Source organism: Carya illinoinensis, chromosome 1, assembly GCF_018687715.1.
Source record: "Carya illinoinensis cultivar Pawnee chromosome 1, C.illinoinensisPawnee_v1, whole genome shotgun sequence".
NCBI lineage: Eukaryota > Viridiplantae > Streptophyta > Magnoliopsida > Fagales > Juglandaceae > Carya > Carya illinoinensis.
Window position 1 is genome coordinate 32,481,444 of NC_056752.1, and position 27,883 is coordinate 32,509,326.

At 35.4% G+C, this 27,883-nt stretch overlaps 2 protein-coding genes and 2 long non-coding RNA genes across 4 annotated transcripts; 2 read left to right on the plus strand and 2 right to left on the minus strand.

Annotated features, from left to right (window-relative positions):
* Window positions 1-264: 264 nt before the first annotated feature.
* Window positions 265-1,310, plus strand: LOC122315349. Its single transcript, XR_006244014.1, has 2 exons — window positions 265-504; window positions 622-1,310. It is a non-coding gene; the product is annotated as an uncharacterized LOC122315349 (long non-coding RNA).
* Window positions 1,311-3,367: 2,057 nt separating this feature from the next.
* LOC122315344 lies at window positions 3,368-4,328 on the plus strand. Its single transcript, XR_006244012.1, has 2 exons — window positions 3,368-3,656; window positions 3,775-4,328. It is a non-coding gene; the product is annotated as an uncharacterized LOC122315344 (long non-coding RNA).
* Window positions 4,329-4,426: 98 nt separating this feature from the next.
* LOC122315337 (15-cis-phytoene desaturase, chloroplastic/chromoplastic) lies at window positions 4,427-15,970 on the minus strand. Its single transcript, XM_043131205.1, has 15 exons — window positions 15,818-15,970; window positions 15,072-15,372; window positions 14,853-14,985; window positions 14,525-14,613; window positions 13,671-13,728; window positions 13,186-13,341; window positions 11,546-11,694; window positions 9,932-10,051; window positions 7,924-8,137; window positions 7,732-7,834; window positions 7,238-7,285; window positions 6,450-6,495; window positions 5,856-6,043; window positions 5,486-5,648; window positions 4,427-4,785 (listed from the first exon to the last, which is right to left on the minus strand). The coding sequence occupies exons 2-15, from the start codon at window positions 15,291-15,293 to the stop codon at window positions 4,726-4,728; spliced, it is 1,749 nt and encodes a 582-aa protein (XP_042987139.1). The 5' UTR covers window positions 15,294-15,372; window positions 15,818-15,970; the 3' UTR covers window positions 4,427-4,725.
* A 1,171-nt stretch (window positions 15,971-17,141) lies between these two features.
* LOC122315355 (coatomer subunit beta-1) lies at window positions 17,142-27,103 on the minus strand. Its single transcript, XM_043131225.1, has 6 exons — window positions 26,942-27,103; window positions 23,796-25,848; window positions 22,031-22,540; window positions 20,620-20,705; window positions 17,548-17,782; window positions 17,142-17,449 (listed from the first exon to the last, which is right to left on the minus strand). The coding sequence occupies exons 2-5, from the start codon at window positions 25,839-25,841 to the stop codon at window positions 17,578-17,580; spliced, it is 2,847 nt and encodes a 948-aa protein (XP_042987159.1). The 5' UTR covers window positions 25,842-25,848; window positions 26,942-27,103; the 3' UTR covers window positions 17,142-17,449; window positions 17,548-17,577.
* Window positions 27,104-27,883: the final 780 nt, after the last annotated feature.

Below are 27,883 nucleotides of genomic sequence, written 5' to 3' on the forward strand. Positions count from 1 at the left end.
ACGTTATTTTTTTCTTCGATTCATCGTGTATATATATATATATATATATATATCATGTTATAAAGTCATGTATGAAGGCATTGACGTAAGAAAGATTCCAATAGTGTAGTCAATTCTGTGGAATTAATTAGTACTTAACCTAACGCGCTTGGAAAAGAAAATAACATATATAAAGACTTTTCCAAGCAGAAATAATTAACATGAAATTGATCTTGCTCTATAAGTTCATATATACAAATGTTGGAAGTGTAGTACTAACTTTTCTTGACCTAAAAAGTCCTTTGAATAATATCGCCAGTCTGCTATTTATAGAAATATTGGTACATTAAAAACATGAGACTATATATATCTCCACCTCTATTGTGTTTTTTCAAGAGATGAGTGTGAGTAGCAGCAAGATGGTTCACACGTACAAGGCCTTATCTCTCATCCTTTTCATCGCTCTCTTAATTTCGGTTGAACTGGCTCCAATATTGGAAGCCAAAACAAACAATATCCCAGCCAGTTAAGTGCCATTACTTTTAGTTTCCATAGAATTAGTAATTTTATAGTTAGAATCTTCTTACTTCAAAGTTTTTTTTCCCTTATTAGATCTACGGTATACTTTCTTAATAACTGCAGGCGTGTGGGGAAGGCACAGCGGCGGAGAATTCAAAGGAAATAAGATACCTGCTCCTGTTCATCTTTCACCAGGCGGCCCACAAGGCGGAGGCAGCTATAACTGCCCCGGCTGTGGAAGAGGCCGATGAAGGGTACTAGAACCATCAATATATAGCGTCAGGACCTTTGTGACAGTTCATGGGGGGATAATTTTTGAAAGTTTCGCAGGCCAATATCTGCGCTAGCTTACATATATGTTTTTATGTCACAATTTAGAGGGTTTGTTGTTTCGTTTCTGCATGTTTTTGTTTCATGAAAATTAGAAGCCTAAGAATATATGGACTATGTTGCCATCAATAAGCCTATGTGTTAAGCACGAATTCCTCCCCAGCCCTCCCCCACTGGCCGGGACAATATATCTTGATCGTGCGCATCTTGGCTGGTGGATTGTGGAGGCATGAATTCCCATGTCAACCTCTCTAGCTAGCTAGCTAGCTTGATCATGTAAAAAAAGGTTATGATTGGATGAATTAACGAATCTAATCCAGAACACATGCATGCCCTTTCTTTGACAAGTTTACTCCTTTTCTTTTCTAACAAGTCATTTTCTCGATTGAATCTTATCCATTGCATCCCGCTGAAACGCGGTAAGGTATATAAGGTCGAGTGTAAAAGCTGAACCAAATGTGAATGCTCTCTCCTTGTTTCCATTGTATTTCAGATATAATTTTTTAAGAATAAATTATGTACACTTGAATCAAGATAGGTATCATACAAGTAAAACTAAGAAAACAAGATTCTCTATGCAGAAAAGATTCAGTATCAGACAGCTACATACGTTATAATGGCATATTATCCCCTCTGACAGCAGAAAATATATCCTTCATGTGGGTATATCATTGATCCACAAGCCAAAACTATTCTTTGAATAATCCTCAGGAACGAAGGCAAAATTTACCCCGTAAAGGTTTTCAGTCAAAAAAGACTTGCTTGAGCCAACCTTCTTTGCCCCCGAGCAACGAGTAACTCATAATCCTGCATATATAGATGAGGACGGGTACTGTTTGGCCACATGAAATTCTCATCTCAAACGTAAAATTCTCATCTCATCATTACAACTTTCTCAAATCTCCATATAAAATATAATAAATAATTCAACTTTTTCTTAACTTTTTTAAATTCCAATACAATAATAATATTAAAATATAATATTTTAATATTTAATCTTAAAATTTAAAATTTTCATCGGAAAAATCTCAGTGGCCAAGCAGAAGTAGAACATACATGAAAATTTGAAAACTCAAAATGGGTTTGTCTGTTTCCTTCTAATATCTATCCTTCTTATTATTTTAACATTTAGGAGGAGGACTCTGAGGCATTACTATGAAAATAATGTTTAAGCATATGTTTTTAACATTTTAGGGGACTCAGTAGGAGCCAGAGAACCCCTAGCCATGCTCTAATCCATCTGAGCACTGTGCTACAACAGCTTTTGCATCAGAAAACTCATTGATAAGTAACTTGACCTTATAACAAATATAATCTTCCCTTGTGCTATACTATGTGCAGTTTAATGGGATAATAGACACAACACAAAGGAAGAGACTCCTTTTGCATCAGAAATTCATCTGTCTACAAGGTGTGTTTAGTTGGGAAAATTAAAGAGGAGACGTGTCGTATCATTTTCTTTTTTTTTTTTTTTTTTATCATTTAGATCATCATCGGCCAGGAGACGTGTATCATGTACGATCAAAAGTTGAATAAAAGCATAATTGTTTAAATGCCAAAAGATAAAATACCAAACGACTCACAAAAATGCGATTTTTTTTGTTAGGGCTGTAACAATATTGATAATATGTAAATGCAAAAAAATATATATATATATATATATATATATATATAATATGTAAATGCGAAAAGTAACTTGGCCTTTCGAGGATCCAAACCCTCCACAATAATCTTGATGAAAATACTTCAATAACTTCATTCAGGAAATAATGAAAGGATAAATAGGAAATACAAATAACTGTAAATCATGAAGTCCTCCTACGCCTTGACCACATCTACTTTTACCATATATTACATTGCAAGATTAATTTACAACCCTCATACCTTAATTCATGATTACGTTATGAAATGAGTACGCATTAGTACTTTGATTTCCCCAACTTATAATCAATTTCCAAACTGTGTCAACGTGTTATTTTCATATGAGTTTTGCTATACATAAACTGGCGTGTTAACACATTACTTATATAGTGGAACCTATTAACATTTTAAAAAACTAAAATACCAATAATTTTTTTGCATATCTAGTTCAACAATGTATTAGGTATGTAACAAATTATAAGACTTATAAATATATTTTTTGTTTTTCAGATGGTGTTAACGATTGAAGAGATCATATAATTAATAAAACTTCTATGTACAGTCATTTTTGAGTTGAGTGGAATTGGATTCCCCAGTCTAATATTTTTAGTCATTGTTCCTCTGCCATGGAATTTTCTAACAAGTGTACGTAGTCAATTCAAGGCTTTTCTCATTAGTTTTTCCAACGTTATTTTTTTCTTCCATTCATCGTATATATATATATATATATATCATGTTATAAAGTCGTGTATGAAGGCATTGACGTAAGAAAGATTCCAATAGTGTAGTCAATTCTGTGGAATTAATTAGTACTTTACCTAACGCGCTTGGAAAAGAAAATAACATATATAAAGACTTTTCCAAGCAGAAATAATTAACATGAAATTGATCTTGCTCTATAAGTTCATATAAACAAATGTTGGAAGTGTAGTACTAACTTTTCTTGACCTAAAAGTCCTTTGAATAATATCGCCAGTCTCTGCTATTTATAGAAATATTGGTACATTAAAAACATGAGACTATATATATCTCCACCTCTATTGTGTTTTTTCAAGAGATGAGGAGTGTGAGTAGCAGCAAGATGGTTCACATGTACAAGGCCTTATCTCTCATCCTTCTCATCGCTCTCTTCATTTCGGTTGAATTGGCTCCAATATTGGAAGCCAAAACAAATAATATCCCAGCCAGTTAAGTGCCATTACTTTTAGTTTCCATAGAATTAGTAATTTTGTAGTTAGAATCTTCTTACTTCTAAGCTTTTTTTTCCCTTATTAGATCTACGGTATACTTTCTTAATAACTGCAGGCGTATGGGGAAGGCACAGCGGCGGAGAATTCAAAGGAAATAAGATACCTGCTCCTGTTCATCGTTCACCACGCAGCCCACAAGGCAGAGGCGGCTATAAATGCCCCGGCTGTGGAAGAGGCCGATGAAGGGTACTAGAACCATCAATATATAGCGTCAGGACCTTTGTGACAGTTCATGGGGGGATAATTTTTGAAAGTTTCGCAGGCCAAAATCTGCGCTAGCTTACATATATGTTTTTATGTCACAATTTAGAGGGTTTGTTGTTTCGTTTCTGCATGTTTTTGTTTCATGAAAATTAGAAGCCTAAGAATGTATGGACTATGTTGCCATCAATAAGCCTATGTGTTAAGCACGAATTCCGCCCCAGCCCTCCCCCACCGGCCGGGACAATATATCTTGATTGTGCGCATCTTGGCTGGTGGATTGTGGAGGCATGAACTCCCATGTCAACCTCTCTAGCTAGCTAGCTAGCTTGATCATGTAAAAAAAGGTTATGATTGGTTGAATTAACGAATCTAATCCAGAACACATGCATGCCCTTTCTTTGACAAGTTTACTCCTTTTCTTTTCTAAGTCATTTTCTCGATTGAATCTTATCCATTGCATCCCGCTGAAACGCGGTAAGTTATATAAGGTCAAGTATAAAAGCTGAACCAAATGTGTATGCTTTGTCCTTGATTCCATTGTATTTCAGATATAATTTTTTAAGAATAAATTATGTACACTTGAATCAAGATAGGTATCATACAAGTAAAACTAAGAAAACAAGATTCTCTATGCACAAAAGATTCAGTATCAGACAGCTACATACGTTATAATGGCATATTATCCCCTCTGACAGCAGAAAATATATCCTTCATGTGGGTATATCATTGATCCACAAGCCAAAACTATTCTTTGAATAATCCTCAGGAACCAAGGCAAAATTTACCCCGCAAAGGTTTTCAGTCAAAAAAGACTTGCTTGAGCCAACCTTCTTTGCCCCCGAGCAACGAGCAACTCATAATCCTGCATATATAGATGAGGACTAAGTAGAACATACATGAAAATTTGAAAACTCAAAATGGGTTTGTCTGTTTCCTTCTAATATCTATCCTTCTTATTATTTTAACATTTAGGAGGAGGACTCTGAGGCATTACTATGAAAATAATGTTTAAGCATATGTTTTTAACATTTTAGGGGACTCAGTAGGAGCCAGAGAACCCCTAGCCATGCTCTAATCCATCTGAGCACTGTGCTACAACAGCTTTTGCATCAGAAAACTCATTGATAAGTAACTTGACCTTATAACAAATATAATCTTCCCTTGTGCTATAATATGTGCAGTTTAATGGGATAATAGACACAACACAAAGGAAGAGACTCCTTTTTGAGTTACCAAGAAATTGAAATACAGACACACACACACACACACATGAAGTAAAAAATTAAACTCTTCCTGGAGTGAAATGAAATCCCTGATTTGAACTAGGTAAATATAAATGGAAAAAAAGATGTTTCCAATTCATCAAAATCAGAAGCTTTTCTACGTATATATGATCTGCTAGGGTTATGGACCAAGTGTACATGTTAATTATCCACCAATTAATTCTATCATCCATGGAGGGAAATACTTTTGGCAGAAGTTCTATCATAATTCACTAAAATCAACATTTCTCCAAGAAAAATAACCATATCGTATTAGCTTTCACCATATCTATAAATTACCTGTACAATAGCTTGAGCACAAAGCTTTCCTGACAGAACAGCACCTTCCATTGAAGCCAAATACTTTTGCTTTGTGTAGTCACCAGCTAAGTAGAAGCCCTCAATAGGAGATCTTTGTAAGGGACGGCAAGGTTCACAATTTGGGACATTTTTGTAAACCGACCTGAGAAAATTGTTAGTTAGATTACATTAGGGAAATGGAGTAACTTAAAGGTTGGAAACAATATTGCAACTTTGATTACAGAATTCAATTCTCCAGATCAGTAAGAATATTATACATGCTATAATCATATAAAGGGTACTATATAAATGTCCATTATTTATTTTAGATTATCCAAAAGACTACAAGTTTCTGGCCATTTTGTCAAACCTTGGTGTTTTAACAACATGGTACTTTACAATCTTTGCTTTGCTCTGATCTGTGGAAATTTCATCTGGAAATAGTTTTGCGAGTTCCTTCATTGTGGCATCAATAATATCAGCATCGCTGCATGAAATCCATTCTTCTGCAGGCGCAAAAACTAATTCCAGCATGGATTCGTTTGGGTTATAATATTCCTGCACAGCACAATCAATTAAAAAGTGACAGAATTTCCATAATATGAAAGGAAGAAAGTCAAAAGAATCACTAACCCAACTGCCCAAATGCCCATACATTATTATTGTTCCCAGATTATTAATAAAAGAAAATCAAATTAATCACTGACCCAACTGCCCTTATGTCAATAAAACATAGCCAATTGTCTCATAGTGTACGCAAAATATTCTGTTACTACTCATTTTCCCAAAAACTAAAATGTCTGATTTCCTTTTCTTATTGGAAGAAGCAAGAAATCCGATTAAAATCCCATAGATTGGTAAGGACACAAGTTCAACAGTATGTTTTGAGTTGCGTGAATACATTGGCATTTATGACATGACATAAAAATTCAAAAAAACTAAAAAATTTAATACCAGTTTTTACCTTACATGTTACTGACATGTCAGCATACACACTGAGAAGTTGGCTTCTGCATTAAAAAAAAAGTCAAGAAAATAGCTATAAATGAGAGGGAGAAGGAAAATTGATAAAACCATTAGCGTAAAGGAATTCTAAATGGAAGTGGGGGAAAACCCCTCCTCTCCCTGCTCAAGCAATCAAGGTAAAAGGGGCATAACCTCACAACAAAACAATATAAGACAAGTTTTAATAGATTTAGGATCATAGTAAATAATCTCTCCATTCCTAGAAGATTTTGTAGGCCAAGACTGAACAATCATACCAAGATTTAAATAAATTACTAAATCACATATGTCCACTGTAAATTTTGAATTTTAAATTGATATTCTAGGGTATACAGTCAAGATTATCACAAGACACCAAGGAATGGTTGTACCACCAACTTCACACTTCTCTGAGGAAGAAAAAGCACTTTTCAGCAAGCAACCTTAGTATATAGAATATTGATAACATTTTAAATTTCATTCTTTTTTCCTATTTTTGATTGATAAATCAGATATGCAACCGGTGGGTCTTCAAACCTCCCCACCTGTCACCTTTTCCTTATAGGGGGAGGAGGTGCCATTTAAGCTTGAGCTCATTGGCAATGTTCAGCACCACAGGAATGATTCAGTAAAATTGGACAAAACAGCTCAGAAGACTAAGCTGCTCAGTACTAAGACTCACGAAGTCTGTAAGAGACACAAATTAAGCAAACAAAGTGTCGTATCTCTACTAGACGTTACAATTGATGAGATAAGCATCAGCAGGACCTGCTAAATAGTAGGTGATCATAGGTGTTCTTCAGTTTCCTGTCAAACCTGCAAGCAGTGAGACCATTTCGCCAACGTTATAATTTATTAGTGACTGTAAAATAAAAATGGATATTCATTCTCTCCAACCAAAAGCAACTGATGCTTAGCATGACCAGGAATAAAACATTTGTTATCTTATTAGTAGAAATTTCATTAATCACAGTACACGTGAGAAATATAATACAATTTAAGAATTCCAATTAAGAAGAATATTCCCATGTTGCATGAGCAAATCACCTTTCTAAAATTCACAATCATTGAGCATATTATCTCCCGAAAGGATATCATTGCCAAAGCAGTTGAACCAACGAAAAAAAACATATATACTTTATGTTGTCAATAAAGGGCCTCCCTTATTGCACATATATGGGACTCGACACTTCAAATGAATAAAATGGAGAGAGAGAGAGAGAGAGAGAGAGTCAATTAACAAAAAATAATCTTTCACTAACCATATGTGCACATTAATAACTGGAACTCCAACTAATTTCTCTAATCTCTGGAAATATGGAATCTCTTTCCAGTTTTCAGGTAAAAGAAGCTTCAGGATGTCAACTGATTGGAACATAGTGGTTAACAATATCAGGAAGCTGATATTACAGTTAATAAAAAATATAAAACTGCATAAAAGTTTCATGGTATACCTGGAGTAGCAAATACATATGCATCCCCTTCAATCACGTTCCCATTATTCAGTAAAAACCTTTTCACTGTTCCATCACTATTTAGCTCAATATTCTGAATTCGCGAGTTTAGTCTTACTTCACCACCCAGTGACTGAATATGATCAACAATTGGCTGACATAGTCTCTCTGGGGGATTACCATCCAAGAAAGCCATCTTGGAACCATGCTTTTCCTAGAGACGTGTTTTCATAATTCATAGACAGCTAGTGTCATGTTGTAAGAAATCATTGTTCTTTTTATTTTAAAATATAGAACTTAAACGTATTGACAGTATTATATAAATCAATAACACATCCAAAATTATCCACAGTTATGCTACCCAAAAGATGATGCTGTTAATAGATTGACAAAGCATTTTGATATAAGACAAGCTGCCCCCTAAATTTAAGCAATGGCCAGGTCTTTTTTTCTTTCCTTTTTTCTTTTCCTTCTGAGTTTTCCTAGAGGGTTGAGGATAGGAATTGTTTATCTCCTTTCCTTTGCGCCCCTCCTTTCCTTTGCTCCCCTGGTTTCTCACTTGCCTTTGACAGATGATCAGTCTTCTAGTAACTTTGGGATTAGGATTTGTAGCCTCTACAAAGGCCTTTAGTGAACTTATCAAAAAAAAAAAACAAAGGCCTTTGGTGAACATTTCAACATTGAGATCATTAAGTTTACTGTTGAGTTGCTTATTAAAGAAGACATCTCTTTTAGGAGAGAATACACTTTAAACCCTCCGACGACAAGATCTCTTCCGCTTTGCACCTTAAACTACCAAAATATACACATTACAACCTCAAACTACCAAAGAAGTTCAATTTGCACCCTCAGTCAAGATCTGACCAGCAAGATCGTATGTATGAAATGCCAGACTTGGATGAGGGAGCTATTTCCAATGTTTGGTAGTTGAAAGGGTGCAATTTGTCACTTTTGGTAGTTTAGAGTGCAAAGTTTAAAACGCCTGATAGTCATAGGGTCCAGAATGAATTTTTCCTATTCTTTCTCCCTTTTTAGTCAAGGATATCAAGAAAGATGGAGGTGTCCTCTTCTCCAACTTCCACTACATTACATTTTCAAACAAAGAAAAACCCTCAAACTGATCTTCCCAACTCAAAATTGAAAAGATTGGTGATAATGAAACAGAAAATTAAAGTTCTAAAAGAGAAAAGATAAAAGGTTCATTAGAAAGAACTATCAAATGCATACATACACAAGCACGCATGAATACATGCCCCTACCCAGACACATTGACGTAAAAGTTGGATATCGCAAAGGATGTGCGCGTCTGTGTGTGGAGGCAAGAATGTGTCTGCATACTTATCATCTCCTAGCCAGAAAAGAAACCAAATAGAAGTATCTCTCATGTTGCAAAATGTTTGCTGAAAAAATAGTTCACTAAAAAAGGATAAAGAAAAGAACATTTCAGGTCTCTGAAAATTTCAGCGAATTTATCCTGTTATCAGAGCAATTTCCATGAACAAACATCTATAATTTATAATTGGAATTTGAAGTGTTCAAACTTAACTATGTAGATTCCCTCAGTCGGTAAATATTCCAATCAGTGTTAAGGGTACAAGAAGACAGAGAAACTTGATTCAAACTGCATATCTTCAACACTCAAAAAATTAAAAAAAAAGGACTTAACAATCCAGCATAAATGCAGGTCTAAGATGAGATTTTGGAATTTCAATGAGTTCAAGCTACGTCATGAGCAATTTTTGTCATGGTCGAATCATATATGACTTTAAATTGACGTGTCAAAACTTAAAATATAGATTGATTTTATCTTTTGATAGGTTTGGTAGGCAAACACCATGATTCCTCATGATACAAGGCGACAAAGAAAGCTGATAAAACTTCCATCAACATTTTATATGTTACAGAAATATGTGATCATGAAGCAGTAATATATTTCATGACAAGCTTATGTCTCACAAAAAACTACAATATTAAGGTTAAAAAATTGGGGAAAGAAAAACACAAATACCTGAAGAAACCGGTTCAAAGCAATCAATATACATTGCATTGAAAGTTCCTTAGGGTTAATGAAGTTTAGTGCCTTTGACATTGCTATAAACACCTCATCAGTTACACGATCAGGAATTCCCTGACATTAGGAAAATCCATTAGATTTTGCCAAGTATCTACTGATCTCATAGTTATTCTACAAAATTCAGTAAAATTAAACAACGAGGCAGAAAATAATTGTGGTTGAATCTAATCACCATTTATTAAATCCATAGAATGGCAGCCATGGCATTCCTCAGAATTAAAAAATCCATAAGTTCGTCTTTAGTGGTGTAAATTCAATAAATTTCCCTTTTGTTTACTGAGGATGTCTTGGATTTTTCTTGTTACCCATTCCATGGAGCAAATATTCAGGATTTTGCTGGTCTTGAAATTTCTAAAAGCTCAGGGAACCTTTACATACACTGACGTTCACGACTCGTGCCACATCTGGGCTCATACTCCAAAAAGACCGGTCAATGTTTCAATAGCACCTTGAAATAATTATGAACTGCAAGGACTTCTCCCTCCCATGTAATGTGGGCTTTCATTCATCATCCCTTTGAATCCGTATTTCAAAAGGGATAGTCAAGATTAAAATTGGAACTTTTTGAAATAATTATAAACTGCAAAAACTCTCTCTCCCAAGCAATGTGAGATCTTATTTACCACCACTTCATACTAAATTTGAGGTATTACAATCTCCCTCCCTCAAATACCCGGTGCCTTTGTCAAGTCATTCCATTGTGAATGGTATGACCCAAGTCTCACACCTTTGCAACATACATTTGGATTATTACAAATAGTATCAAAGCTAATCTCAACCAAAGGTGTGAGACTTGGTTGTGGGTGTTTTAGAAACTATAAACCTGGAAGCTGTAAACAATATAATTTCAATACCAAAGGGTTTCAATAACAATATAAGTCAAAGCCATGTGGAAGATGGTTCCTATTTGTATCCTACGGTGCCTATAGTAGGAACGAAACGACAGGACATTCAAAGACAAGGAGCGATCTTTTGAGGATCTTAGATCTCTTTTTGTTAGAACGTTATTCTTATGGGTCATAGCTGTAGATTTTATCGTCTAGGCCTGCATGATTTTTTTGTTTCCATTTCTTCATCCTAGATAGGTGTTTCCTCTTGTATACCATCTTGTGTACTTGGGCTATGCCTATTCTATTAATACAATCATTTACTTATAAAAAAAAAAAATACTAAAACAAATGATTTGGAAAAGCTATATGTGAACTAAAACTAGATCAAAGTTGAACTCATCTAATTTTGGGCTTGGATAAGAATCAGAATGAACCAGTCGTGGTTTTCCAAACACCTCAACTTCTAATGTATTCAAGATCCCTACATGAAACCAGCCTAGCTCATGTATAAACTCGTAAGCACAAAAAGAACCTCATGAAGGTTCTCATCAGTTCAAATGGTAAACTCCTTGGCATTGTCATACTGCTGAGATTGAATCTTGCCTTGAATTGGATTGACTGATTTATAAGGGAAGTGCCACCCCTGTTGCACAGCATCACCACCAAAGAGATGAAGGGGAAAAAAGAGCGGGGAAGGAAGTTGGAGAAGTCACCATACCTGCTTTCTCATCCACTGTTCAACACTTAAACCATCTTGAGCTTCAACATAGGCCTGTCCACCAAGCATCGCAGGTAAAAGTCCAATGGCAAACGTGACTTTCTCTGGCCAAGTCAACATTTCATTGTTCCTCAAAATTGCAAATATTCCTGCCAATTATGTTCACAATAAATATACAACTTATGGTTGACAGTGACATGAGACACTTGTAGACAATAAGTTCACATTTAATTTATTTATTTAAGTGATATAAATATTCATAATTAAGAAAAAGAAGCATAGGCATTATCAAGGTACGTGAGCATACTTCGAATACCCCTAATGAGAGAGGTAAAAGAAGTCATAAAAACTCTGAAGTACTAAAATTATGAAGACAAAGGTGGGCTACCATCCAGTGGCAAAGGGACGTAAAAAATAAAGCCTTGCGTTCTTCCACTGTCGTCGAGTTATCTTTCAGATTTTGATCATTTCCTCCCTTCCATAAACACCACATCAAGCAAAGTGGAGACATTTTCCATAAGGTTTCCTTGTGAGGATTCTCAAACCACCCTTTCCAGCACACTAACAGATCCACCACCCATCTGAGCATTACCCATATTGGCCCATAAGTTAAGCACCACTTGCCACAAGGAGGTGGCTACCTCGTAGTGAAGTAAGAGGTGATCCACCGATGCCTCATTGTGCTTACACATACAGCACCACTCAACCACCATAACATGCGTCTTCCTCAAATTTTCCCAAGGATTTTCCCCAATGCAGTTGTCCGTGCAAAGAGAGCTCTTGACAGAGCCTCACTCCTCCAAATGGTCTTCCATGGAAATGAGATGTTATCATAGGGAACTAACAACTAATAGAATGACTGAACAACAAACACCCCTCACTTGGACATGCTCCAACATAGCTTGTCTGCACCATCCCAACTCTTTTCATACGACTAAACATAAAAGGAGGTAAAGTGATCCACCTCCCAATCTTGCGCCACAAGTGTAAACTCCACTTAAGAGCTGTACATTGTCTTCCACGGTTGCTTCCTTCGCCATGGCAAGGTTGAAAAGGTCAGGAAAAGCTTTTTTGAGGGGCTTATGATCTCTGCACCACACATCATTCCAGAACTTTATCCTGGAACTATCACCCACCTCAAATCTAATGTATGAAGAAAACTCCCCCATACCCGGCAAATGTTCTTCCATACTTTACATCTATCATCATTCTCTAAAGGCTCTATCTCTCAAGAGCATACCACCAAAGCTACTTTCCCAAAAGAGCTCTACAAAAAGTAATCAATCTTCTGATGCCTCGACCACATCAGGGAACACACCTTTGGCCACTACACTAAATGAATTTTTAGCTCATCCCCCTTATCACGCCAGGGAGTGAGAAGAGAGACAAAAATTCTAGACACTACACTAAATTTTAGCTCATCCCTCTATGTTTTCTCGATCTGGTTAGTTACACGCCCGGGGAGTGGGAAAAGAGACAAAGTAAATTGGCAAATTTGAGAGTCCTCTTGATCAAGGTTACTCAAGCATGAGTCAACCACCATATAAATCAAGCAACATGTTTTTCATAGGACCAAATGTTAATAGTTTTATTGACAAATATGACCCTAACTCTAATAATGAGAGATATAAAATGCTTACCATTTAATGGTGCAGGAAGAACCTCAGGAAAATCAAATCGGCTGAATTCGCCAGGCTTATTTGGCATTGCAAATATCATAGAGTGCTCCTTCCACTGCAACCGATCATTAATACCAAGTTCTCCAAATAAGTTCTGCACATTTGGGTAAGCCCCAACTTTCCAGAAAGAACCAAAATATTTAAAAAGACAAATAATAGAAATTTTCAAATATAGAAATAATTCAGCTTTCTAAATATATGTAAGGTAGATTATAAAATATCAGAGTAGAATCTGGATGAAATTTGTTGTGCAATTAAAAATTACCACAAAGGCTACATATAAAACATCTCAAACAACAAACTCATGATATTACAATAAGAACCACAAGTCAAAATGAATTTTCTCTAGTGCAAACATTCAACCTAGGCAGTTTTCTTACAAACCAAAAAATACTAAATAAAAATGGACTGTGATCAATTGCAAACTAAAAAGTATTAGAACTTACAGAATATATGTAATCCAGTCTCATACCAGTCTCCATCGTCATCTTTCCATGCAGCCACCTAGTAAAGGCAGGTAAACTTTAATAAAGAAAAACAGAATCCAATCACATATGTGAAACAATCAAGTAGGAGCTCTTCATGGTTGTATATTAAATTAAATTCTGATTATTAATACCTAAGCATGGATTCAATAATCTACTTCCTTTTTTTTGTATAAGTATGAACATATCAAGAACGGCATCACCTAGGCTCAAAAAACTTCTTAAAATTCAATTACTATAAATTCTCCAAACTCTAGGTATGATTTACTAAAGCCCAATACACTTTCAAATTTTTTGAGAGTAAGAGAAGAGAGAGGTCACGTTATATTGCTTTTACTTAAAGAAAAGCCCATAAAGAATTGAACAGAAAAAGGTCTCCATTTCCTCAAAATTTCCTGAACAAAGACAAGTTTCGCACTGCAAAGCCCTCTCTAAAGTCTAAATAGACATGGAGCTCATGGAAGACCTATGTTTTAGCAACTTGTTAGTCCACATCATGGCTGTATACATAAGATTAATTATAATTTCATGATATTGAAAAACCCATCATGTGGCTAATGATCCAACGCCAAATAGGAAGTGATCTTCTTCACCAAAAAAGAACAAGGACCCAAAGTTGCAGAGTTTTGATATGGTGATCCAAGAAGAGATTAAGGAATATTTACACATTGTATACATAATTTCTCAGCAATCTAGGTGATACTTAAGAATTACAAACAGCCCAGGTTCCAGTTTGGTATCAACTGTTTGTTATCAGTAAACAGTTTGGTATCTACTTATTGAAAAGTGGAAAAAGAATAAAGCAGCAGGAGAACCTTTCCTCCAAGAACATCTCTTGCTTCCAATAATACAGGTTTATGACCAGCATCTGCCAAATACTTTGCGGTTGATAAACCAGCCAAACCTGCAGTAATTTGTAAGATTATAAGTCTATATTGCAACCAATAAGGTGGAAAAAAACTAAAAAAAAATAGAGAAAAACACCATAGGATTACTTAAAAACGCCTTGACCAAGGGCAATGAGAATTATGAAAGCTCAGCTACAAAAAGTGCGAAGTAATTCCAGTGAAGAGATACAGGTTTGATATTCTGAGGTGTCAAGAGAGAATAAATCAAGACAAAGACTAAATAAAGTTTCCACACCTGCACCAGCAATTACCACTGTTAAAGGTTTAGTTGGGCGGGGAGAAGTACGAAAGGAGGAAGAGAGGTATGCTGCTTCTAAGAAATTAACAGTATTATCAAGTTCTGGTCTTGGGAAGTCCACGCATACCACCTGCATCATAAACAAAAATCTTATTTTCAGCAGGCAACTTTGTGAGAATTGTTTTGAAAACAAAATTTCCCCTCCAGAAAACAAACCTGCAAAGGGTAGACACCCTTCCTTGGCCTTAACGCCACAGCACGTGGATATTTAATTTTCAACCTATGTCCCATGGATTCACTATCTCCAAACGCTAATGCATTGGTTTTCTCTGAAACTTTAAGAAACCCACATCTTGGGGAAGTTTTCAAACTGTGATTTTCTATAACAGTAGTTTGCCAGCACAAGTTCGCGGCCGAAACACACCCGCAAATGGCCATTTCACCAAATCCGAACTCAAAACTAGTTTGTTAGCACCGAAATCGACAGAAATATTTTCCAACTTCAACAATGAAGACCCTGCAAAGAACCGTAAAATGGAATTGAAAATGAAATTAAGCCCCATCGCGGAAATCAATATACGAATTTATCCCTCTTCATAAGGAGCCGAACGAAACAACATTACCAACATCGCATATTGAAAAATAAATAATTGCACGATTAAAAGGAAAACAAAAAAACAAAAAAATGAAGTGCCTAATAAACCAGCAGACCATTCCATAATAACTTTCACAAGTTCTACTAAGGCTCTTTCTGTTCGGACAGAGTTTTGAAAACTATTTTTTGTTGTTAACAGAATTCCAAGATTGAAGATAATTTCGCTTATGGAATAGTGAACAAGATTAAAGAGTTCATCTGAGCAGCTACAAACAAGAACATAAAGAGCAGGACATGACAATTCCATCGGAGATACTTCGCTACCAAACGAAGAATAGTAAGCAAGACTATAGAGGGTTTCAATTACCTTCAACAGAATGGATGATTCTAGTTCAGTTCCGAGAAGAGAGAGAGAGAGAGAGAGAGGCAGAGGTTAGTGGAGGTTGTAGTGATAACTGGTAGTGTTTGTGTGTGCGCGCGTGCGTGCGTGGAGCGTTAAAAGACATACGGTCCGGTCCGGTTGAGTTGGTGGAAATTTACTTGACAGGCTTGTTGGTTTGGCCATATCCATGAGTGGTATTGGGTTTGGACACCGATAAGAATATTTCCCCCATGTCATCTAAAGACAGGTTTTAAGGCATATTTAGTCCTAAACGATTATTAATGGGATACAACTTCTGACATGTTATATCATTAAAAAAATTTATATTTCTTTAAAAAAATTTAAAATTTATGTTATTTTATAATGAAATGAGAAGACCACGTTATCGATACATTAGACTAAGGTATTAAGAACAACAAATCGGATTCAGTTCAGTTTATTCAGTTATAACGAAGAACTTAACTTTTGTTTAGAAATGTGAATTCATATAATCACATATAATTTTATTTTATATCATTTATAATTATGTGATAGAAGTATTTTAAGCACTTAGATGTGAAGCATTTGTTATGGTCAAGCTCTGTTTACAATTATTTTTATTGACGACCTTTAGGGCATGTTTGGGATTGCGGTGGGAGGTCTAAAAAGTGTGGTAGAATGGTATAAAGTCTTTATATTACAAAATTTATCCGTTTGGTAGTTTTATATTAAAATACTTTTAAATCAAGAAAAAGTAAAAAACTACGTTTCAACAAAAGTACCGATGCTTTTTGTCAGAAGCACTTCAGAAAAATAAATCTTATTTTACCGTGCTATATATATTACGAAATGACCCTCATCATTTTAGCACAATGACAACTTTGTCAATCTATATTTTTTATTATTCTTGTATAATTTACTTAAGACTTTATCTATCAATATTTTTCATTTTTCTCCTATCACTTATGCATCATTGAAGAAATTTTCTTTTTCATTATAATTATTAAAAAATCTATTAAACTATTTTTGTTATTATTTTATTATAATATTTTATTTTTATCAAGTACATGCCCTTTTATGTCATTTTTATGTCAAATAGTGCTTTTTAAATTTGTTTCCAAATAAATTAGAATGTTTAAAAGTGCTATAGATATACAGATCCCAAACAATAAATAATTTTTTAATAATAGAGCTTATTGCGTCAAGCTCTAAGCTATAAGCTTTAAGTTAAAAATAATATTTTCTACCGCAATCCCAAACATGCACTTAATGTATAGTTATATCATCTGCAATGAGGGCACATCGAATTCATTTCTTTACTGCTTGCACAGAGAAAAGTAGAAATTATGCGTATTGTAATGAACAATAACAGTTCATACAAAAATGTCAGTAAACCTTTTTTAAAAAATAAAAAATAAAAAGGCTCGAAACAAGCTCTACGATTATGTTTCTACCAAAAATAACACTTGGAGGAGCAAAATTCATGTCTAGATACAAGCCGAGAAAGCAAGTCAAAAGAAATCTGTAATTGTAGCAGCAACCTCTGAGAGTAAAAGATATAGCTCCTAAAGGAATCCGACGATGTGAAGAAAACAAAAGGCCACTCATAATGATCCTTTGTACTTAAGCAGCAAGAACCTATAGGAATCAGGGTTAAAAAGTATCAAACTAATTTTATTTTTATTTTCAGAAGAAAGAAAAAATACAAAATCACAGCTAGGAGGTATCATGAATACCGGTAACAAAATGGAATGATAACACTTTAATTAGCTTGCACCCTTCTGCTTGAGGGTTATCTTGTCGCCCAAACTGAGAGCGATTCCTTGGGTCTTGCTCCTTATCCTGATGTACCCACTCAGCTTACCATCAGCCTGTTTCTCTATGCTGACATTCACCAAAGCATCCTCCCCAAATACACTCTTTGCGTACAAGTTGGCTGCCAGGAATCCACACTCACCATCTAGCGCTGACCTGAAACTCAACCACCCAAGATAACGAAAGGAAAAATGGATGGATAGAAGGTAATAAGAAAGTGAGGAGCAAAGAAAAGATATACATATGGGAAAATAAATTATCTTGCGAAAGCACTTTAATCAGCAATTTGGAAGTGTTTTCGGTGGGAAACGTTTTCTGCCTTCATTCGTGCTTTCTGTTTTGCATTCCCTCATTTTTATTTTTTAGTGAGTTTTCGGTTTTCAACTTTCTTTAGCTCTTGAGATAACTTCAGAATGCTGAGTTAAAGCCACTCTTTCCCAACCAAAGGGGGAAGCACTGATTCAAAAATTAGAAATAAGCTCAAAGTTTGGTACATAATTTAATGCAACCTAAAATCACTTGAGCTCTTCTGGGTGTCTCCAATCGCAAGCCCCATCATAACTCAGTTAATAACTTGTAACAAACTTAAATTGTGTAAAGCATGTTCTATGAAATTCATCTTAATATGAATATCAGAAACTCTGTTATAACAATTTCTGCCTGTTTGGGAACACAACTGTTCTCAGATATTCTCAAACCATTTCACTACTATTCACAAATTATTTCACTACTATTCACCAATTATTTCACTGTTATTCACAGATATTCTAAGATATTCTTAGTATTCAAACGAGTAATGTACTCTACAGATAGAGAAAAAATCATTAAGCACAAACCTTACTAGATAGGAGGTACAATACTTACAGAAGTTCAGTGCATATGTATAATTTTTCCAATACCTCCCCCCATCTCACAGAACATAGAAAAAAGAGGCGAGAGGATCTACTTGGGTTAAATCACAACTCAAACCCAAACACCACCCCAACCCCCCCCCCCCCCCCCCCCCCTCTCTTCTCTTTCTCCTACAAAATCCCATCCTGTCCAAAGTTTAGGCTATGGTGGCACCTTTCTACTAACACAAAGAAGTCAAGAAAATATTGCCATACCTTTTACTATAAGAACTCTTGCTACTTCAATGGCCATAGCAAAGCCGTCCTTTTTTCATATTTTACAAGTAGCAGGGACAGCTATAATGTGCTTCATTTTTTGTATACATATTGTGTACTTGAGGTATGCCTATTTACTTGAAATAAAATTTCTCTTATTAATTATCAAAAAAAAAAAATGTATAGTCACAACTGGTAACACCATAGCAAAAGTTTGAAGTCTACTCTGTTCTCAATATATTTACATATGGTAACTAGTTGCACTCAGGCCCATACATGGTGTAACATCCAGACCCAAATTTTATAGGCTTTATAAGTTTGGAGCACGGGTCCAATTTTTTTAGGCTTTATTACTTGAGGATCTAGCATTGAGGAGATAGGATTGGATATGCAATTATTGACCTAGATTCAAAATGGAATAGGTTCGGCCCATTAGGTCCATATATGAATGGACAAGCCCAAGTATTTTCTAGCCAAAGCCCATATGATTTTTGGCTGTTAAATTCGTGATAATTGGAAACCAGCCCATTTATGACTCCTAAATGGGTCCAATGAATAGCAACATATTTACCCTAGAACTCCTAGCCAGTAGGATTCCTAGAACCCCTTTCCAAGACAAACTTAGTTAAATTCGCACAGCCCTATTATTTGGTTTTTCAGGTCTCATTAAAAGGACGTATGGCCTGAAAAATAGAAAAAACAGAGGCTGCTGTGAGTCTGGAAAGTTTTTACAGCAATCCCATGTGATGTTCAAAAAAACTAATTTCTAACCCTAGATAACTGCTATAATTCCAGGAGATTGAAGAAAAAAACCAGCCTCACCCTATCAAGTCCAACCTTTTATCAGCAACTTCAAGTAGGTGTTTGTTGACGTGTTTATATCGATAGAAGCAAAGAAGTAAGTAGCATGATCATACTCTTGCATGTATGGTAAACAGTATTTTTTTTAACTATCACGTATGTATGGCCCTTTATTGAAAGCCCCTTTTTATGTATGACATTATAACGAAAGATTTTTGAATGTCATGTTAATATGTGTTTTACATGCATCATGTCTCATGATATGTTTTCGGTTAAAATTACGATAAGCTGTGTCAGTATGTGTTCTACATGCATCAAGGTTAGAAAGATAAAAGACAAGTTATGAAAGAAGCTTTAACCATGGCCATAAGAGATGCATGGGTACCAATGCAGTTTTGGGTGAATATACAAGCCACAGACTTACGCATGATCCACCGTAGTATATTATGATAAGTTAAGCAGTTCCCCTTGTGGCCACAAGCAGTGGAACCAGTGCACAACCCTACACACGAGGGTTAAGGTGTGCTGGCCATTAAAGAAAGGGAAAGACAAGTTTAGTGAGTTATGCATGGTACGTGTTACATGTTTATGTTAGTACAAGTATTGAGTATGCACTCCTTTCAAGAAAATCCTATGTTTATTATGTTTACTATATGATGTACAACTTATTGAGTATTCGACTCATTTTGATTGTTGGTTTGTTCTTTTATGTTTATAAAATGTCCAGGTAGTGCAGATAGTGTTGACAAGCTGACGGCAAGGCATAGATCATGTCAGGGGATTTTCAGACTTATTTAATAAGTGTGTCTTTTCACAAAAAGACCTTTCTTGCTATGAGATTATATTTTTATGTTTTTTTTTTTTTTGGGAATTTATTTTTTGATAAACTAGGTATTTTTATCAAGTTGGGTCTCTTTACCGGGCACAGTTACAAAAGCACATAACACTCCTAACATATGGGAAGGGGGTGTGACACATGGCCTTTGAAATCTCCAATCTTGCATATCACATAAATAAAATTCACTGATAGTAAGAAAGCTAATTAAGAGAGAACATTTTAGCCAGCTAACAAGTAGAAGAACTTACGGTGCAGTAAGGCACTTCATGTTGGTTGATTTGATAACATGGTCAAGGAATTCCTTCTCATCTTGAATTACAGTGTTGACAGCAACCTGCAGCGTTACACAATCACATGATCATTAACTCAAAGTCATCAACTAAGTACTACAATGGAAAAAAAATGTTTGGCCAACAAGGGGAAGCCTAAAAACATAGCTGAAAGAAACAAAGTACTGTGGAATAAATATATAAATAAGAAGCAAGTAGGCTATAAAAAAGGAAGCAAGTTGGAAGCAGCTCCGGCTTTATGAAGGTGCATATGTTGCTCTGATGGAAAGGCGAAACTCAACCACTGCAAAAAGCCATTTTCCTTTCAACTGGAGTTAAATAACTATTATCTTCAAAATGTCATCATGGTTTTGAAGAAGAGCTTGTTTTTGGTGCACTATCATTCTTGATCCAACAATTGGAGAACATAATGGAGGCCTAATGTTCATACACCTTAGATGTACCCTCTTGAGCATTAAGCAAAAACCCAATGTTGCCTTTTTCTTCATTTTAAGCTAAACAATAGCCTTTGTCTTCATTTGAAGCAAACACAACAGCATAATTAAAAATAGTCAAGCAAGGTTGATTGTTTTACAGAAATACGTCAACCTAGAGCGCATCTTTTTTAACATTTAAATCAAGAAAAAAAATCTTTGGATCAAGTTCAAAATCTTAGAACTATTGGTTTCCCAACCACACAGGCCTTGCTTTAACCCCATTTCAAATTAGCTAATGTAGAGAACTGTTTGTTACCTACCAATTTTGCAGTGGAATTGGGGACTGAAAGAGTGAAAAGATCATAAGATATTCAAGATCAAATTACAAAAAATTAAAGTTAAATGCTGAAAAACTGGTTTGAAAAAATTTCAGGCTATATTCAATAATGTTTCAACCTCTACATAGTGGCTCCTAAATCCTTTGAAAGGAGATGCACAACTCATGGAAATGGTCACAACTACCCAACAAAAAGTAAAATACACACACGCATACACACACAATCAACAGATTCAGGTTGAATTGGTTCCCGGATAAATACTAAAAAAATCACGGCTTCATAAATGGTAATAGAAATTTCAGTTCAGCCCAATAACAAGTAAGTTTCTATCTTTTGACTATGAAAAATTCTAAACATAAGCCCATACACCACACACCATCCATTTTTAAAAATTTTTTTATTTTTTTATTTTATCAAATGTTTGGTATATGAATAATGAATGGAAAAATTGAATTAGTTTAAAAAGAATAAATCTAAAAAAAAAATTAAAAAAATTTAAAAAAATAAAAAATGTGAGGTGTGGTGTATGGGGCTTATGAGTGGCAATGCTCTTTGATTATTAAAGAGTCAAGAATCCAACTGTAGTATTACATAAGAAAGAAGTTCCTCCAGTACCTTGTTTTCCCACTCAAACTCTGCCCACATGGTTCTAAAAGCTGCATCACTACAAACTGCCGGAGAGATGTAGTCCATGATGTCTATATGAATGTCATTCAGCACAACCACTGTTCGCTCATGTACATTAGAAGTCTCATAAACAATGTTCCCAAATATGACTCCCGTCTCAGTAGAGGAAACCTTGATATTGGCCTTTATTTGTTTGCTTGATTCAGGAGCTAGTGTATAATTCTGAGGGCGTTCAACAAGTTTAAGATCACCCATAGTTGCCAGCTCCAGACACAAATTCTGTAAGGTATCCTTAGTTCGATTGATAACTGTAACATCAAGTACTATGTCATAATGATGAACAGTCACATAAGCTTCAGCATACACTGGATCACTAAATCCAGTCAGTTGAAGAATGCGGTTAAGCTTATTCGCATCATCCCCATCCTTTACAAACTCCCCAGTTGCACGCTTTAAATCATCTTGGACCTCATCTTCTAGTTCCAGTTGGCTCATACCCTGGAAGTTAAATGCAGTCAAAGCATTGATGCACACACCCGTAAGAAAAAATTTATACATACATATATATATATATTTGTTATATTACATAATAGTACAACAATCATTAATCAAAGAAAGATGACATTTAAATATCATAAATGAAGAAACACCAATATACTCGCAAAAATCAAAATCAGTAAAAAGATTGAGAAGATTTCTATCAACAAAGGATGGAGGTCCTCCAAAGTTTTCAGCATCTAATACTAGTTACCAAACTCTATTAAATTAGCCCCAAAATTTTAATTTGGAAGGAATGGTATACAAGTTGAAATATCCACCACAAATTATTATATCTTATTGTACTACCCTAGATTGTGCATAGGAAGGTGGCGAAGAGATCCAACATTGCTTGGGAAGGAGAATTTCTTGCCCTTATAATGATCCTAGGGGACTCCAATTGTAACTTTTACTAGTCTTTTTAAGCATGGGCTTAGATGCGGCTTGGCCTACTTTGAGTCATTACAAATTATATCAAACTCAATCCCAATGACAAGAGTGAAACTTAAGCCATGCCTACATATGATGGAATGGTCAACAAGGATGTCAGGGATTTAAGGGGGGCAGATTGTACCATCCGAATTGAGTATAAGAAGGTGGTTAATGATATCCCACATTTTGTTTGGGAGGGAGAAATTCTTGCCCTTTATAATGATTCCAAGCGATTCCAATTGTAATTTGACTATTTTCCCTTTGTCGTTACATTAATCTTATTAATTAAAGAAACAAAAAGGAGATTGTGAAAATTAACGGAAAATAAAGAAAAAGATGGGGCGACAGGGCTGCATGACAAGTTTTATGGTCTTGTTCAAATAATCTTCTATATTTATGCTAAGATTCATACCCATTTCTAACATAACAACATGGACCAAAAACTAGAAAATATTCATGGTGAATCTAGCAACACTGCATATAATTGACAAGAGCAGAGAAGGAGAAGATCAATAAAGTTTTTCATGTTCCTGCAATCTGTTCATATTCTCTGTCTCAGCAAATATATATTTGTATGGTGATACTACTAGGACACTTTCAAACTATGGACATGCAGTCACAGCTCGGGCATCTATAGCAGAAGGAAGTGTCTAAATGATTAAAAATAGTTCAGGTAAGATAGCAGTGCTACAAACCAAATGAGACCATCATATTCATCCTTATCTTTATAACCCACAAACAGAAAGAAAAATTCACATAACATATCACAAACACAATTTTTTACCTTCCTGCTCTTTAAATGGTAGAAATCAATCAGGTCATCTGGTTGTGCATGAGATATCTGAGCTTTTGCCTTTAATTCCTCTATTTCACGGAGTTGTTTTTCTGAAAGCATTTTAACAAAACTAAGACGGCAAGATTGCAACCATATTTTCCTTATCTCGTCACCTGTATTGCATAGCAATCTTATACAAAGGACAATCCTATCATAAGAATCGCTGTCAATTGGGTGTGGAAGAACAGGAGATTGTCCTAATTGCAGCATAGAGACCATGATCAACAGTGCTTGTGTAGATGCCCTATTCACTTCAACTTTAGATGGCTGTACCTCTTCCAACCTCAGAACAAGCTTGGTCAAAGTGTAGGCCACAACTGCCCCAAGGAAAAAGTCACCAGTGAGAAGCAGGGATCTAAGATTCCCAGATGCCAAGGATCCTTGAACAAGGGTAGGAAGGGAAAAAGCATTTTCAGAGGCAGCACTCTGTGTGGCATAGGTGCCATCAGCAAGAATAGCTGGTCTTTTTGAAGAAATAGTAATGGAGTTCACTTGCTGATCCTTCTTTGAAGAATCAGTAGCTTCCTCTTCTTCTGAAACTGAGTAAAATGGTAACTCTCCAAGACACTGTTTAATGGTTGCAATGCCACTCCCAACTTCAGAAAGTGATAGGCAATACTCTCCAATGATCCAAAGAGCACCAGAACACACACGTGCAGCTCGGATCTGGTAGAAAGTGTCCAATAGCCTTGTTATTATCGAAACCCTAAGTTTAGGGTTGGTTTCAATTATCTCCCGAACAAAAACAACAACATCAACAGCTGACCCAACATTACTGTCACCCAAGAAATCCATTAATAGGTGCACCACTGTGCTTGCTACTTCTGGGAACTTAATTGCACAGGAATGAATGGCTTGAATAAGCATCTGCCTGTATTCACCATTCTTCTCAAGCTCTCCACTCTGAGTTTTAACAACTTCCTTCTTCAAAGTAAGAACAACCTCATTGATGTTCCGTGGAGTGATAAGTTCAAGAACAATGTCAATCGTCTTCCTCCGAATGTCAAGATTAGGGCTAGAAAGTGCCCTAAGCACATCCATGATCATGTCAACCATAATATCCCTATGAGAAGACTTGAGTTCATTCAGCCGGTCAAGCACAATAAGCTTCACATTGTTGTCGCTTTGAGAAAGAAGCAGTTGACAGTAAGTGTTTGCTGCAGCTCTAATAGCAGTAGGAGCAGATGACAGAGAAACAAGTGTGCTCGCACATTCATAGATAACTGCAGTCGAAGTCGCATTCAGTAAGGATATAATAATTTTAATATACTTCCCCTTCTCGCCTCGATTTGTTCTGCACACCTTTCGGATCAGCTCTAAGACAACCATCTGAAGCGATTCACCCCATTCAGAGACCCTGTCAACATGAGTCAAAAGGTAATTAATCGCACGATCCTGAGCACATGTAAAGAGCATGAGAAACGCATTCCGCTTAGCTGATTGGTCCTGCTCCGTTGAAAGAACCTTCTCGATCATATCAGGTGCATCGACCAGAAGTTGCTCACCCTGTGGAAGCTTATATATCGACATCACAGCCAATATAGCATTCCTCCTAATATATGGATGCCTGTGTTCCAGATTTTGCAAAACAGAAGGGATTAATGGCTCAATTATTTCAGTCTCATTCAACCGGCAAAGAAACCTCAAAGTTACACCACGAATATACTCATTTGGGTGCTGAAGGTTGTTCCTCAAATTTTGGCATATCAAGATCATTTCAGGTAACACCTTACCCTTCGTATCAGTTTTGTCAATGAGCTCCAAATATAGCAGAAGTAGTTTTTGGACTGTATGGTCCTCAGAGGGTAAAACATATCTTACAATTGTGATGAAAAGCTGAGGTAGTGTTTCGCCATTCAACAAAAGCATGATTGCTTTCTTCATCGCATCAATTTTGGCAGGCACGTCATTGCCTTCAAGAGCTTCCTTGATCTCATTTGCAATTGCAGGAGTCCCTTTGTCAAAGTGAACGAGCAGAGTACAAGATTTCTCCATTTCTTAACTGCTTCCAGAAGGAACATCAGACTCATGAATGCATATCAAGAATTTTAAATATGAGCAATATTGTTTATGAAAACCCAAAGAAAACAAGTTCTTGATTTGCTTAGACCATGAAGGCAGTAGAGAAGCCAAAATTATACAGAGTATTAGCATAGTAAGGCTCATCTCCATAATAAGTGACTAAATTCAATAATAAAAGCGAAGTTCAGATTTATTTTTTTCTTTTTCTTTTTCTTTTGCTCTTCCTTGATTCTCCTAAAGATCAAATTTTCAAGTGGAAGGAAAAAAGAAAAAAAGCACAAAATCTGGATGTAGAATGATACTTTACAACACTCACTAGTCACAAATATATTCAACAAAAAATTTATAATTTTACCATATGTCTCCTCTCACTTTCTCGCGATCTATGCTAGGACCAGCAGGCCTCCCAAACGAAACCTCAGACATCTATACCTATCACTTGACAAAAAGTTTCTTCTACTCTTTCCATTGAACTTTTAAATTTTCACCAGAAATGATAGGTTCCAAGAAAAGAAAATATATATATATTCACAGCACATCCCCACCACACCACATTAGATCTAATGTTCAAATTCTAAAGCAAAACCAAATGACTTTTGACCGATAACTAATACTGGACTAGATCTAATCGATTAGCCGAGAAAATGTAGGAAAAGAAGAATAAAGCACGGTATAAGATCAAGATTCAAAATGCAATCCCAAAAATACCGTCTCTCTATTTGGGTTCTCGAATATCAGATCAGGAATCCATATGTGACACCAATTCACCAACTTCAATTACGGCAAAAATCCAAGACACAATGATAGTATGTATAGTCTCCGACAAAATGTAGGGAAGGAGAAGAAAAGAAAACATACCATCTCAATATTAAGATTTCTATTAAATGAGCTGAGTCACTCAATTGAACAGAGACACCATAACAACGTGACAAAAAAAACGAGATTCGGATTTCAATTTCTTTTCAATTTTCTTCGAATTTCTATACACCTAAGGCGAAGGCGAATCCGCGATTTCAAACGATCTTTAGAGTTGAAAAACAATAACATAGGGAGAGAGAGGGAGAGAGACGAACCTTTTGGGATGAGATGCTAGAAGGAGGGATTCGAGGGAACAGGAGCGATGCGTGAGCTCCGAGTGCAGAAATGTCTACAAAATTAGATCTGAAATGTTTGGCTATTTATACTGTGTTGTAATTTGTTCCTGGGAACGACCAAATTGCTCTCCCCGATCAGAGCCTTTCTAGTTTCTACTGTTCGCTTACTCGAAAAGCCCTTGAAGGTAAATTCAAAAAATAACAAGGGCCAACAAAAAGATAATAAAAAAGAATTAAGGACTTTTAAGTGCAATTCCTCTACTGTGAGAGAAATTATGAGGTTTTTAAAAAATTATAGACTCCTTATGCTCACATCCTGTTATAGAATATTAAGTCAATTAAAATATTATATCACTGTGCTCCAAGAGGTTTTTTTATTTTTTCATTTATTTTTTTTATTTTTTGAATTTTTTATATATTTGAAACTTTTTTTTTAAATAATTTTTTTTTTCAAATATTCTTCTTAATTTTTAATTTTATATACTTTAAAATAATTCTTAGCTATTTATTCATAAGTCTTTGGATTATATTTTAATAAGATCGCTGACATAGAATTTAAATGTCATATCAGCTTATATAATATATATATATCGATATTTTAATATTGGGGGCCAATTTTTTCAAGCACGTAATATTTATGCAGAATAACACGTTTGTAATAACATGTTCAGAGATTTTATTGTTAATAAAAACTAACAGGTGGTTTTTTATAAACTCATTTTTTATCCTAGCACTTAGGTGAGTTTATATAAATTTCATCTAAAATCTAAATATTTTGACATTACATTCAATATGTAATGCTACAATTGAAATCTCAAATAAATACTTGTGTTTAATGAAATCTAAAGAATACAAGTTCTCAACTATTTTTTCATACAAAATGTCGACTTTAAATAATTCTTCTAATATTTATTTCACTTT